Below are 16,293 nucleotides of genomic sequence, written 5' to 3'. Positions count from 1 at the left end.
CTAGTGACTGATCATCAGCCTCTTTTAGCCAATTTCTCTATGGGCGCAAGTTGGCACTAGTGACTGATCACCAGTCTCTTTTAGCCATTTTCTCTATGGGCGCAAGTTCGCACTAGTGACCGATCATCAGCCTTTTTTAGCCATTTTCTCTATGGGCACTAGTGACTGATCATCAGCCTCTTTTAGCCAATTTCTCTCCAGACAAGAATGTCCCAGCGCTGACAGCACAACATCTACAACGTTTGGCGCTTATTCTCGTGGCATACCAATATAACATTTGCTATAAGCCAACAAAACAACATACATAGTAATTTTGATGGGTTGTCACGGCTTCCTGTTGGTCCAGATCATGCTTTTGACAAGATAAAACTGCAGGATAGTGTGAACGTATCTCATGTTGCAAGACAGAAAGTATTATCTTGTCTGTTGGATATTGAAAGAATTTAAGCAGAAACCACTACGTATGTCAAGCTGCAGGAGGTCATTCAATTGGTGACCACCAGCAACTGGCCTTGTAAACTCCATAAAAGTCAAGAGTGGATGCACCCATTCTGGAGTGTACGTGATTCATTGTTTGTTGAAAATGGCATCGAACTACCACAACGTGACAAGGTAACCAGAGTGGTAGTTCCTAGTAAATTAGTCAACTGGACACTAGACTTGCTACATACCTGTCATTGGGGAGTAGTACGAATGAAGCAGCTGTCTCGTTGTTATGTCTGGTGGCCAACAGTTGTGGATATTGAGACAATAGCATGGGCATGTGCACCCTGTCAAATGTTTGCTAATGATCTAGCTCGTCAATACAGCATGTGGCCAGAAACAGAAAAAGCATGGCAGCACATTCACTTAGATTATGCTGGCCCATTCAAACTGCACTCAAGGCTCTTTAGTTTACACTTTCTTGCCGAATTTGGTTGAAAAAGGTTTTAAACAGGCCCGCTAAAAGCTATAGTGAAAGCGAAGACCGAGACTGATAAGTGATAAAATTTTTATTGACAAAAAAGTTGAAATTCAGTAAAATAATTGAAAATAAATACTAAAGCTTAGATTTAAGTGTGTTTGTTTAGTAAGCTAAACTTATTTGAGGTGAATTCAAAGTTAATGTTATACGTACGTCTGCCTTGAAGGTAACAACTCCCTACAGTACATTCTAATGTTATATTTTATTGCAGATCATAACCAATAAATACAATAAAGTTTTTGTAAGTAACTAAAGTTACTAAGATTAACAAACTATTCTGTTACTAGTTTTTAATATTTACAGCACATATATAAAATTTTGATGACTTTTAGCAGGGGATGTTTGCATTATATAATTACTATGGTTTCTGTAGCTCTACAAAAATTTTTACATACCCTGGAACAGATCGCAATCATATCCTGAGGATGCACTGTATACTAGTTTTTAGCCTGCAAATCGAGATGGTTACTTCATCTCAGTTGATGAGACTACCAAACTCTAACTCTAACTGCTAAACTCTGCTAAAGCTCTGCTGAACTTTGTCTATGATTTTCTCACAACTTTCTTCTCCTGAATATCTATATATATATTTCTCAAATTATGTGTGTCCCTCCAGCTATAACTATAATTAGAATAGCTGTAGCTGGACAACGCTGACACAAAATCATGGCGTACCTTCATTAGAAGCCTTTAGCGTTTATTAACTAGCTTACTGGAATTTTCCATTGACAATGTGCGAGGCTAACCGCAAGTGATAGGCAACGCTAATCATTTGTCATCTACTATATAAACGGCAATCGTTGTCTGTGTGATTGATTGTCCGCCTTATAGAGCGGTCTTTTCTTTTATCATCGTACGAATTTCGGTCGTACGAAGCGAACTGAATTAATATGTGTAGTAACGGTAAATAAATTATAGAGCGGTCTTTCTTTTTCCATTCGGTCGAACGAAGCCAACTGAATTAATATGAGTACTAATTATCGTAATTTCGTAATATGGACTATTAGCCGCTACTTTTCTCTGACGATTTGAGCCAAGCGGCTTATATAAAGGTGTGGCGATTCTGTTGTTTTTCTTTCACCGCTCGAGCGCATTAACCGAAATCCCCAGTTAGCAAGCTTTTTAAACGGCAAATTTTCTGCCGTGTTAAAAAACACCTTTCCTGAGTTCTGCGGCCTATACAAAGGTGTCTATACAGCTATACAAATGTACTATTCATTAAATAAAATAAATTAATGAGTAGTTATTTACATGCAATTAATATTTACTGCCAACGTGTTCCGAGAAGGTCACATAAACGTTTGTTTCTTGGAGCCACTGGAAAAACGCATTTCTCACCTACTAAATTTCCACATCAAAAAGGTAAGTGTTTCTTATACGATGTTGTATTGTCTATGAATTGCCACATCTCCACTACTTAATAATGTTGGATTTGCCGCTGTTCGTGATAGTGGGTCATGTTCATTTCCTTCAGCAGCCGAGTTACTAATTTTTTTCCAGCTACGAGTAGGCCTACTGTAACTTACTATTACAGAACTTTCACGAGTACTCCGAGGGCTGCGATACGCTATTGTTAAAAGAAAGAGAGCAGCTGCTAGCGACTTACTGTCACCCTGCATCAGCCATGACCACCTATATGCCGCCTGCTCAAAAGTAGGCACACGCCGAAAACTGTTTCTTCATACGCCCGACAGAAAAACCAAAAATGTTGTCTATCCGCATGTGTTGCGTTGATGCCTTATGATGCCCGTGAATCTGCTCCTGTAGACGGGTAATGCAGCTAGTTGTTTATAAACTGATTTTTAATACCCGGGCAAAGCCGAAGCACAGCAAGTATAAATATATATACATGTATATTCAGGAAAGGAATATATATAATAATATATGTATAATATAATATATGTATTATATATTATAATGGGCATACATGTATATGTATATGTGTGCATATCTATATATATATATATATATATATATATATATATATATATATATATATATATATATATATATATATATAACGCCCTTATATTTATATATATATACGTATATATATATGCATATACGTATATATATATATAAATATATTTATATACATATATAATATCTTTTGCTTTCTTTTTGTCATTATTTTGTTTGTGAGATAAAACTAACTTTATCAGTAGGGTAATATATCTAACAACCCTTATGCGGGCGTAAACTTTTAATTTTATGGGAATAATTCTTTTTTTCGAGTTTACTGATATAAAGGATTGTTTAATTAATCAAGAAATATGAAATTAACAGAAATTTTTTCTAACATTTTCAGACCACATTTCAAGTAGTTAAAAGTCGAAAGATAAAATAAATTTATGGTTCCATGCTTTTGCACATAAAAACTGTGTTGAAGAGAACAAACTCTCACAAGTTTCTCGCGTCTGAATTTCCAGTTTGTTTTCTTAATAGTTTCTTAGAAAAATTATTTGGAAATTTAGAAGCAGATCGCGCACTGGCTTCTTTTATACCGCAGTTTCAGCTAGTGCTAGATAAAGAAAACTGATGTAATCAAATAAAACATTGATAGAATTAATAAAATGATTATTTGGCAATAACTGAAGGGCAAAGAAATTTTCTAATTAGGCCGCTCAAAATTTTAATATGTCAGAAAAATGATTGGTTAACATTAGCTGATGCATAACCACTAACAACACAAATAAATTAACACAATACTATAAATGATTTATTTTTGTTCAATACACGCAAACACAGTACACAAAAATCAATTCAGTACACTGCTAAAAATGTGCAATGAAAATAATGGAAGAAACAGTCTCCATCACCTGCATAAGTTGTCATCTTTGTTATAGTTGTAGCAATTGGCATGATTTACTGGTGATTGTAAATCAGTGGTTCTACAACTTTTGTGTTTGCTGACTAACTTTCTGTCATGTTACTGAAATTACACGTTGATGCCCTATTCATCTTTACCTACAACATACAAATGCAATTTTCATCTGTACACTAAACATATACTAAGGACATATTTAATGCTCATATTTGCCTATAAGGTACATGTACAGTGTATAATGTTTATTTCTACCTATGGAGAAAATATTTAATGCTGATGTCTACCTATGAAGTACATGGCTAGTGTTCATTTCTACCTATGCAATGTTGTTAGAGGAGTTGACTAGAGGGGTATGACAGTGAATGATGTTAGAGGAGTTGACTAGAGGGGTATGACATTGAATGGTGTTAGAGAAGTTGATTAGAGGGGTATGACATTGAATGGTGTTAGAGGAGTTGATTCGAGGGGTATTACATTGAATGGTGTTGGAGGAGTTGACAAGAGGGGTATGACAGTGAATGGTGTTAGAGGAGTTGACAAGAGGGGTATGACAGTGAATGGTGTTAGAAGAGTTGACAAGAGGGGTATGACAGTGAATGGTGTTAGAGAAGTTGATTCGAGGGGTATGACATTGAATGGTGTTAGAGGAGTTGACTAGAGGGGTATGACATTGAATGATGTTGGAGACGCGGACTAGAGGGGTATGACAGTGAATGGTGTTAGAGGAGTTGACAAGAGGGGTATGACATTGAATGGTGTTAGAGGAGTTGACAAGAGGGGTATGACATTGAATGATGTTGGAGACGCGGACTAGAGGGGTATTACATTGAATGATGTTGGAGACGCGGACTAGAGGGGTATGACATTGAATGGTGTTAGAGAAGTTGACTAGAGGGGTATGACATTGAATGATGTTAGAGGAGTTGACTAGAGGGTTATTACATTGAATGATGTTAGAGGAGTTGACTAGAGGGGTATGACATTGAATGATGTTAGAAGAGTTGACTAGAGGGTTATTACATTGAATGATGTTAGAGGAGTTGACTAGAGGGGTATGACATTGAATGATGTTAGAAGAGTTGACTAGAGGGGTATGACATTGAATGATGTTAGAGGAGTTGACTAGAGGGGTATGACATTGAATGATGTTAGAAGAGTTGACTAGAGGGGTATTACATTGAATGATGTTGGAGGAGTTGACTAGAGGGGTATGACATTGAATGATGTTAGAGGAGTTGACTAGAGGGTTATTACATTGAATGATGTTAGAGGAGTTGACTAGAGGGGTATGACATTGAATGATGTTAGAAGAGTTGACTAGAGGGGTATGACATTGAATGATGTTGGAGAAGTTGACTAGAGGGGTATGACATTGAATGATGTTGGAGACGCGGACTAGAGGGGTATGACATTGAATGGTGTTAGAGAAGTTGACTAGAGGGGTATGACATTGAATGATGTTAGAGGAGTTGACTAGAGGGTTATTACATTGAATGATGTTAGAGGAGTTGACTAGAGGGGTATGACATTGAATGATGTTAGAAGAGTTGACTAGAGGGGTATTACATTGAATGATGTTAGAAGAGTTGACTAGAGGGGTATGACATTGAATGATGTTAGAGGAGTTGACTAGAGGGTTATTACATTGAATGATGTTAGAGGAGTTGACTAGAGGGGTATGACATTGAATGATGTTAGAAGAGTTGACTAGAGGGGTATTACATTGAATGATGTTAGAGGAGTTGATTAGAGGGGTATGACATTGAATGATGTTAGAGGAGTTGACTAGAGGGGTATTACATTGAATGATGTTAGAGGAGTTGACTAGAGGGGTATTACATTGAATGATGTTAGAGAAGTTGACTAGAGGGGTATGACATTGAATGGTGTTAGAGGAGTTGACAAGAGGGGTATTACATTGAATGATGTTAGAGGAGTTGACTAGAGGGGTATGACATTGAATGATGTTAGAGGAGTTGACTAGAGGGGTATGACATTGAATGATGTTAGAAGAGTTGACTAGAGGGGTATTACATTGAATGATGTTGGAGGAGTTGACTAGAGGGGTATGACATTGAATGATGTTAGAGGAGTTGACTAGAGGGTTATTACATTGAATGATGTTAGAGGAGTTGACTAGAGGGGTATGACATTGAATGATGTTAGAAGAGTTGACTAGAGGGGTATTACATTGAATGATGTTGGAGAAGTTGACTAGAGGGGTATGACATTGAATGATGTTGGAGACGCGGACTAGAGGGGTATGACATTGAATGGTGTTAGAGAAGTTGACTAGAGGGGTATGACATTGAATGATGTTAGAGGAGTTGACTAGAGGGTTATTACATTGAATGATGTTAGAGGAGTTGACTAGAGGGGTATGACATTGAATGATGTTAGAAGAGTTGACTAGAGGGGTATTACATTGAATGATGTTAGAGGAGTTGATTAGAGGGGTATGACATTGAATGATGTTAGAGGAGTTGACTAGAGGGGTATTACATTGAATGATGTTAGAGGAGTTGACTAGAGGGGTATGACATTGTATGGTGTTAGAGGAGTTGACTAGAGGGGTATGACATTGAATGATGTTAGAGGAGTTGACTAGAGGGGTATTACATTGAATGGTGTTGGAGGAGTTGACTAGAGGGGTATGACTTTGAATGATGTTAGGGGAGTTGACTAGAGGGGTATTACATTGAATGTAAGTGACGTAAGTATGAGTTTGAAAAGAGCTTCATAAAGTTTCTTAGTCTTGTGTTGACCTTGGAAGATATTTGAGTGGACTCATATAAAGTGAGCGATGAAGGAGATATTGTTCACCTAATAATATGAAGTTTGGTAAGGTTTTCGGCGATGATCAATTATTTGAACAGATGTTATGATACTTTACTTTTAGTAAAACATATATAGCAAATCTGTTGTCGAGATGTCTTACCATAAGAGAGAGAGGGGATGTATTGCCACAAAAATTTAATGTCAAGCTTTCAGATTCATAGTGAGAGAATTAGCTAAACAGGATACGAAATACCAGCTGATTCTAAAAGGTAGACATGGCATTTGATCTGCTAACCCAAGGAAAGAAGTCAAGAAGGTGAACGCAATGAATGATAATTTGTGCAAAATGAAAGGATTGATAGAAAGGAATTTAAAGATTTATATATCTAGGTCGATGCGTCGAAAGATTTTGGAAATTTTGCGTAAAGGGCATCAGAGTATTGTCAAGACTACCTATTGGGAAGGAGATATGGTGTTGTGGCCAGGTATTAATCGGTAGGTCTTCGATCTGGTAGAGGATTGTGGTGCATGTATATGCTACCAGACAATGAACTGTCTACTGTTGGTTAATAACAACTCGCCATAAGGTCCATGAGAATTCGTAGGCGCGATATAGTTCTCTGTTGTGTATTTGGCCAAATAATATGTCTTGTTATGTGTCAAAGGAGTGGAAAGCGTGTGAATAGTAGTCCTGACCACCAGTAGAACAACAGGAGGGTATAGAGACTGAAACCTATGCAGAAAAAGGAGCCAAATAAACAGCGCTTCGCCGTCATATAGTACCACCTCATTAAAAATTTTGTACAGGCTTGGTGAGCTGAGGGGGAGAAAGGTTTGGTGCAAGGGTGTGGTTTGTTGTGTTTAGACACGTTATAGCAGTTGAGAGGATAGAAAGACAAATTGACATTGATGTAAGCGAGACAGGTGAATAGTTTGATAGATAGGAAAAGAATTTTGTTGATTGATGGCAGATTACATGGCTGATTGTTAAGGAGAGTCAGGTGACCCTATCTGGCAATAGCATTGTCAGGTACCTGAAGGTTGAGGGCATCTGGGTTATTTATCTAAAACGTGTTATAGTGCAAGGTATGATGGATACCTTTCAAATGACAACTGTGGTTTGAAATTGGTGGTCAGCAGTGTAGCTGTGCGATATGAGTTTTTTGCATTTTGATACGATGTGCAACAAATATCTACGATATCATTATTCAATGTGATATTTGCATTCCTAATGACCAAAGACTAATGAATGATGTTAGGTTTTGCAGTGAAATAGAGGAAGACTGTATTGCAATGAAACCAAATTTTAAAAGAACAACTATTTTGAAATGGAAACCCTCTACTCCAAACTAAAAACACCAAAACTAACTCCTGTTTAACAAATGACTACAACAAACTGTAAATCCAACTACAGCTTTCTACCATTACGACAATTTATTTGCGAAAAATCGGACGCGTTTGATGACTTTTTTACCGCCATGATTAATGTGTAATGGCAATAGCACTTCTGGCTGTGTATCTAATTAGTTTTGACACCACAAGCAATAAGTTGTGCATAGACTTTGGTCAATATTTGTTCTCTAATTATAAATGGTGGTTTATCTATATTTCTCAACATTTGTGTCTGTGTGTATGTTTAGCTATAGCTATTAAAATCTTAGAATAAACAATCCGTATCACAGAAGAGTTGATCTCGGAATATCCCGTTGGTCAGTCCAATCCCTTACCAAGTAAGCCACACAAGCTTGTTGAATTCATTAGGTGATACATGTCATTATATGGATGCAAATACGCTACCGCTCTCCATTACGACACATGGTGCAACACCATGGAGAGCAGAGGCGTAATTTTTTGCATGCTCAATTGTGCGAGCAAGTAGTTAGCTCTTATTAGTAAGCTTACTCAAATTAACCATTGGTAATGTGACAGGCTAATAGGAAGTGTCAGGCAACTACATTACTTTTCATTGTTTATAAGCTGATTGTTAATACCCGGGCTATGCCGGACATTTCACTAGTCTATATAGAAATCTTAAAGTTTGTGCGTATGTCCTTCGGTATGTCTCGCTATAGCTATCACATCGTGCTGGATTTGAACCCACGAAGATTGCAACCGCAGGTTTGTAATCCAATTGACTCACCACGAGTCTACGAAGGCTTTTACGATTCATAGCTCTTATTATACACTATAAGCACCCTTTTCCCAATTTCACACGCTAAATGACGTGTTAAGTGAAACTTTCAAGTTCTATTAGCTCTATAGTATGATGAGCTATAGTATGATGAGCTATAGTATGATGAGCTATAGCATGATGAGCTATAGTATGATGAGCTATAGTATGATGAGCTATAGTAAGCATGATGTTTTCCGTGTTTTCGTGAACTTCTATTTCCGGTGTTTCGTTAGGTTCGATTGCTGAATCAGGAAAGGCTAGTATTTTTACACAGACAAGTAGGAATAGCTTCTACATTCTCTCTCTGTTTGGTCAGACAAAGACAGTCCAATATCTCATTTCTACATTTGTACCAGTATCTAGAGGTACGAGTATCGTCTTATCCCAACAAGTTTGAAGTTATCCAACAAGTTTTGATGGATAGGCTCTGCTAGAACAAGTTCAACCTTTTTACACACACGCACTTCTATGCACGAATTGTTATTATTAATTCAGCATAATCAAGATTTTTATTTTCTTTTCATAGTTCGTATTAATCGTATCATTACCAAATCATCTTTTATTGTAATCATAGCGAAACATACCTAATTTAGCTATTACTTGCTAATTATTTCACATTTACATTTAAACATTTTTATAGTTGTTTTATTTTGTTTCTTAATTTATTTGACCTGCACAAAACATTTTCCTTATAATATGAAGTTTGAAAGTTGAAGTTGTTTGACAAAGTTTGAAACCCTTTACAGTTTTTTATTTTTTCTCTTCATTTATTTAAAGTGCACAAAACACTTTGCTCATGATATGTAGTTTGAAAGTTACAACGATAACTGTTGTTATATGTTAAATAAAAATGAATTTGCTGTGGAAAGACTTTTATTATCCGGGCAACGCAGAGCATTTATCTAGTTGACAATATAAACAAATTGACCAAAAACATTAAGCTTTATAAGCTTAGCATTACATGAACATGTTGATATGCCATTAACATCAACGCGAATCGACATGTCAATATATCGCGCAGCTATAGTCAGCGAGAACCAGGATCTTTATGATCATGGCACAAGCTCGACGGTAGAATCTCTTCATAAGAGCAGAACCTTGACGAGGCTAGCTCACCGCAAAGTGTTATATTGTGCAACATCTATAATGAAAGCGACGCTTTGCATCATCAGAAGCAAAATATATTGTGACTGAATAAACAGATATACCAGAGTGGTTGGGAAACAGAGTGGTTGGGAAAGCCTCTAGTAGAAGGTTGCTAGTAGAAAGCCTCTAGTAGAAGGTTGCTAGTAGAAAGCCTCTAGTAGAAGGTTGCTAGTAGAAAGCCTCTAGTACAAGGTTGCTAGTAGAAAGCCTCTAGTAGAAGGTTGCTCTTCAACTTTGAGAGATTAAAAAACTAGGCTAATCCTAGACAGCAGTTAGCAAACGAAATGTCAGATATTTTACCAACTTTGCTCTGGAAAACACCAAGGACAACCCGGTATAGAATATGAGTGATCATTGGGGATGATGAAGATGCGCAGATTGATAGTAGGACAGACATGACAAAGGATGAAGGTGTTGAGCAAAACAAAAAGTAGTTGTCGGGGAAGACTTGGGTACGAGTGAGGAAAGTGGTGAGCTTGGGTATGACTTTTCCGTTCATGGAGCAAAGGAGGACATTCAGGTTTTAGAGAGTGACTGGATCAAAGGTGGATGGGGACACTATGTTGTATTGTTTGATGTAGAAGGAAAGGAAGAAAATGAGACTGAATGAAGGCTCAGGAGTGAGAGGCCCAGGGTTTAGGGTATTCGGAACAACATGCTGGTAAAATAGAGTGTGTACTGCTATATTCTCATACCTGTATTTTTGCGCCGCCAGATATGATGACTTTATCAACGACTGCTAATTGCCGAGACAGTTAGTAAAAAATATTTTAACAAAAATGTCAAAGGGCCAAGACGGATAGTGGATGAATACCTGATTAACGATGATCAAGGACAGCAAGTGGCAAATAGAAGGCGGACATAGGGCATTTATAGCTAGACTGATAGTAAGTTGATGTAAAAAAGAAAGAAAAAGGGATAGGTAAAGAAGATAAGTTGTCATGTAAGCTTGTAACCTTGACATTGAGGGTCATGAGAGGCACTGAGAAAAAATATAATGAAAGAATAATACCAGGAAGCTGGTGAGGATGCCACAGAACAGCAAAAAAGAATCATCTATATAAATCTCAATGTTTGTCTTTTTGTTAAACCCTGTGTCCAGTGACAGCAATTGAAATCTAGCAATGAAAAATCTGCATGGCACCGGATTTGATCTCAGGACCTCCAGATCTAGAAGGGACCAACTTAGCCACTACACTACATAGATTACAATGCACTCACTGGGCAAATAGTCATTACATTGGCTAAGATAATTAGTCTTGTTGACCGTTATGCGTAAAGACTGTTAAGCTGGCTAAAATTTGGATACTGTTTTCATAAAAATTTGATTAAATATCTAGCTTTCTAGGTAAATTACTCAAACTCATTAGGTAATTATTTTATTACAGCAATGCTGGGCATTCGGCTAGTCAATATATATATATATATATATATATATATATATATATATATATATATATATATATATATATATATATATATATATATATATATATATATATATATATATATATTTCTCAAAGTATGTGTGTGGATCTGTTTGTCATTCCGGCTATAGATATAGCTATAGAGCAGTCTGATTATTTTACTAATGTGGATACGCATTACGATGCCCATGTTAAGAATTGTTTTTTGTAAGGTTCAATTACTATATCTTGGGTCAAGGCCAATTATTTTCATGCGGACAATTGTATCGTCAGCGTGAGAAAGCCTCGACATTATCTCTCCATTCGGTCAGTCAAAGACAGTACCATATCTCATTTTTACACTTGTACTAGTATTGAGAAGTACCAGTATTGTCGTTTTCAAAGTTTTGATGGATAGCTTCTGGTGGAACAGTAACTTCTTTTATACACACACACTTCTATGCAAGAATTGTTATTATTAATTCAACATATTCAGGGTTTTTATTTTGTTTCTCAGTTCGTATTAATGGTATAATTACAGAATTATCTTCTATTGTAATCATAGCAAAACCAACTTAATTTAGCTATTACTTGCTAATTATTTCACATTAATATCTAAACCTTTTTATGGTCGTTTTATTTTTTCTAATTTATTTGACCTGCACGCAACATTTTCCTCATGATATGAAGCTCAAAAGTAGTTTGACAAAGTTTGAAAACCTTTACAGTTGTTTTTATTTTTTCTCTTAATTTATTTAAATTACCCAAACACTTTTCTCATGATATGTAGTTTGAAAGTTAGAATGGCAAATGATGACAAATGACAAATCCATTTTCTGATCAAAGACTTTTTTATTAGCTGGGAAATGCCGGGTAGTACAGCTAGTACACAATGTATGTGAGTTGCGCTACAGTACAATATTAACAGCTTGTGATATTTTATCAGTCAGTACAACACATGGAAAAATTTGCAGATTTATAAATCACATAAACATAATCTATCGAATGTTACAAATATATATTCAAAAATGAGTGACATAAATGAACAATATTGATAATATTTGGAAAAGACGGAAGTAGAAGCATTAAAAAATTATTAAATCTCATCAGTTCTTTTGCTTTCACTACAAATTGCGATTAAACTGTTGCTTTCACTACAAATTGCGATTAAACTGTTGCTTTCACTACAAATTGCGATTAAACTGTTGCTTTCACTACAAATTGCGATTAAACTGTTGCTTTCACTCGCTTCAGCTTCTTCTAGTCTTAAAAGTTCTTCCTTACTGTATTCTGGTCTAAAATCCTTGTCACATCTGAACCAGTCAATATCAGTACCCAATTGAATTTTTTTAGCATAGCAGATTCTTTTATGTGTAGTCATCTTGAATACTTTGCATGGAGCCGATGTGAAACTTTTATTGTTTGCACAGTTTGAACACACGCGCCCTAAGCACAAGCATTAAACTTGAAGAAGTAGTAGCGAATGCGGAAAATGCCATTTATTTTCAGAAATAGTTTTTTCATAAAGATTCTGAAAAAAGATTTTGAATGAAAAGTTGAAAAACTTAGGATGGTGTTAAACTTAGTCATATCAAAACATATTAGTTTTTTTATTCAAAACTTACGGAGTATTATACTTCAGTAAGATTTATACTTGGGTGAGTCCGGTACATATTCTATGTTCATCTTTGCTTATGGAGTATACATACAATGGCTATTCCTGTCTGTGAAATACATACCTGATGTTTATTCCTTCCCATAAAATACATATCTGATGTTTATTCCTGCCTGTGAAGTACATATCTAATATTTATCCCTTTCCTAAAAGTCCATATTTAATGTTTTTCCTTTCTTGTGAAGTACATATTTAATGTTTTTCCTTTTGTTGTGAAGTACATATCTAACATTTATCCCTTCCCATGAAGTATATATCTAATGTTTATCCCTTCCTGTGAAGTACATATCTAATGTTTATCCTTTCCTGTGAAGTACATATCTAATGTTTATCCCTTCCCATGAAGTACATATCTAACATTTATCCCTTCCCATGAAGTATATATCTAATGTTTATCCCTTCCTGTGAAGTACATATCTAATGTTTATCCCTTCCCATGAAGTACATATCTAATGTTTATCCTTTCCTGTGAAGTATATATCTAATGTTTATCCCTTACCATGAAGTACATATCTAATGTTTATCCCTTCCTGTGAAGTACATATCTAACATTTATCCCTTCCCATGAAGTACATATCTAATGTTTATCCCTTCCCATGAAGTACATATCTAATGTTTATCCCTTCCCATGAAGTACATATCTAATGTTTATCCTTTCCTGTGAAGTATATATCTAATGTTTATCCCTTACCATGAAGTACATATCTAATGTTTATCCCTTCCTGTGAAGTACATATCTAACATTTATCCCTTCCCATGAAGTACATATCTAATGTTTATCCCTTCCCATGAAGTACATATCTAATGTTTATCCCTTCCCATGAAGTATATATCTAATGTTTATCCCTTCCGGTGAAGTATATATCTAATGTTTATCCCTTCCTGTGAAGTATATATCTAATGTTTATCCCTTCCCATGAAGTACATATCTAATGTTTATCCCTTCCCATGAAGTATATATCTAATGTTTATCCCTTCCCATGAAGTATATATCTAATGTTTATCCCTTCTTGTGAAATACATATCTAATGTTTATCCCTTCCCATGAAGTACATATCTAATGTTTATCCCTTCCTGTAAAGTACATATATCTAATGTTTATCTCTTCCTGTGAAGTACATATATCTAATGTTTATTATTTCCTGTGAAGTACATATCTAATGTTTATCCCTTCTTGTAAAGTACATATCTAATGTTTATCCCTTCTTGTGAAGTACATATCTAATGTTTATCCCTTCCTGTGAAATACATATCTAATATTTATCCCTTCTTGTGAAGTACATATATCTAATGTTTATCCCTTCCTGTAAAGTACATATCTAATATTTATCCCTTCTTGTGAAATACATATCAATCTATCTACATATCACTTTTGGTATTAATTTTCTTCCATTTAGTTTGCTTTAATAATACAAATAAAACAGTATCACAGACTGTTGGAGGGTAAAAGAACTCTTAATAACAGTCTGAAGAAGCCGAAAGTAGTGACAGTGACGAATTCTATCAAGAAAAGGGAGGTATTTTTGTAATGACCGCTTCGTCAATAGTTATCAGTGTTCAACTCTTTATAAAACATTTTAGCATGGTGTCATCTAACTTTAGAGTTGATGTGAATTGAATCGTATACTTACTAAGTGTAGGGTGTGGAGAGAGTAGATGAGGAGCCACGTGTACACCACTCATTCGCTTTAAGGGATGATAAAATCTAGTTTGGAATATGTACTGCTTTATTCCACCCTCTACACTGGTGTGAATCTTTGCAGGTTCTGTATCACCTAGTAAAAGCACATCATTGTATCATCTAGTGTAGTACAAACATATATGTATCACTGTACTACTTACTAGCAGCATATCACTGTATCACCTAGTAGCAGCATATCGCTATATCACCTAGTAACGGTATATCACTGTGTCACCTAGTAATGGGATATCACTGTATCACCTAGTGCCGATATATCACTGTGTCACCTAGGAATGGGATATCACTGTATCACCTAGTGCCGGTAAATCACTGTGTCACCTAGTAATGGGATATCACTGTATCACCTAGTGCCGGTATATCACTGTATCACCTAATGTAGCAGATGCACAAAAATTGGTTTGCGACTTTCTTAATGCATTCTGAAACATATATTAGATTAAGATATAATAGTTCTAGATAAGATATACTAATATGAGTGACAGCTTAGTTCTAGATAAGATATACTAATATGAGTGACAGTCAGTTCTAGATAAGATATACTAATATGAGTGACAGCCTAGCTCTACATAAGATGTACTAATATGAGTGACAGCCTAGTTCTAGATAAGATTTACTAATATGAGTGACAGCCTAGTTCTAGATAAAATATACTAGTATGAGTGACAGTCAGTCCTAGATAAGATATACCAATATGAGTGACAGCCTAGTTCTAGATAATATAAACTAATACGAGTGACAGCCTAGTTCTAGATAATATATACTAATACGAGTGACAGCCTAGTTCTAGATAATATATACTAATACGAGTGACAGCCTAGTTCTAGATAATATATACTAATACGAGTGACAGCCAAGTTTTAGATAAGATATACCAATATGACTGATAGCCTAGTTCTAGATAAGATATACTAATATGAGTGACAGCCTAGTTTTAGATAAGATACACTAATATGAGTGACAGCCTAGTTCTAGATAAAATATACTAGTATGAGTGACAGTCAGTCCTAGATAAGATATACCAATATGAGTGACAGCCTAGTTCTAGATAATATAAACTAATACGAGTGACAGCCTAGTTCTAGATAATATATACTAATACGAGTGACAGCCTAGTTCTAGATAATATATACTAATACGAGTGACAGCCTAGTTCTAGATAATATATACTAATACGAGTGACAGCCAAGTTTTAGATAAGATATACCAATATGACTGATAGCCTAGTTCTAGATAAGATATACTAATATGAGTGACAGCCTAGTTTTAGATAATATATACTAATACGAGTGACAGCCTAGTTCTAGATAATATATACTAATACGAGTGACAGCCTAGTTCTAGATAATATATACTAATACGAGTGACAGCCAAGTTTTAGATAAGATATACCAATATGACTGATAGCCTAGTTCTAGATAAGATATACTAATATGAGTGACAGCCTAGTTTTAGATAAAATATAGTATTTTAAGTTGCAAAGAGAAGAAAGAAGACACTATTTACCGAGTGCATTGATCAAAACATGTTCATACTGAATAGTATCATGAAAAGGATACTCTTGCGGTGATGACGGCCGGTTTGGTAGAACTTGACTCATGCTGCAGTCTAACCAGTATGACTTG

The 16,293-nt window shown here is 35.5% G+C and overlaps 1 protein-coding gene across 1 annotated transcript; it reads right to left on the bottom strand.

The window, feature by feature from the left end:
- Positions 1-4,107: 4,107 nt before the first annotated feature.
- On the bottom strand, positions 4,108-10,387 carry LOC137386968 (uncharacterized). Its single transcript, XM_068073221.1, has 2 exons — positions 10,189-10,387; positions 4,108-6,473 (listed from the first exon to the last, which is right to left on the bottom strand). Exons 1-2 carry the CDS (start codon positions 10,385-10,387, stop codon positions 4,108-4,110), a joined length of 2,565 nt encoding a protein of 854 aa, XP_067929322.1.
- Positions 10,388-16,293: the final 5,906 nt, after the last annotated feature.

Source organism: Watersipora subatra, chromosome 1 (assembly GCF_963576615.1).
Source record: "Watersipora subatra chromosome 1, tzWatSuba1.1, whole genome shotgun sequence".
In the NCBI taxonomy this organism is placed as follows: Eukaryota; Metazoa; Bryozoa; class Gymnolaemata; order Cheilostomatida; family Watersiporidae; genus Watersipora; species Watersipora subatra.
Note: the sequence above shows the minus strand (reverse complement) of the source record. Positions and strands in the feature narration are given on the sequence as shown.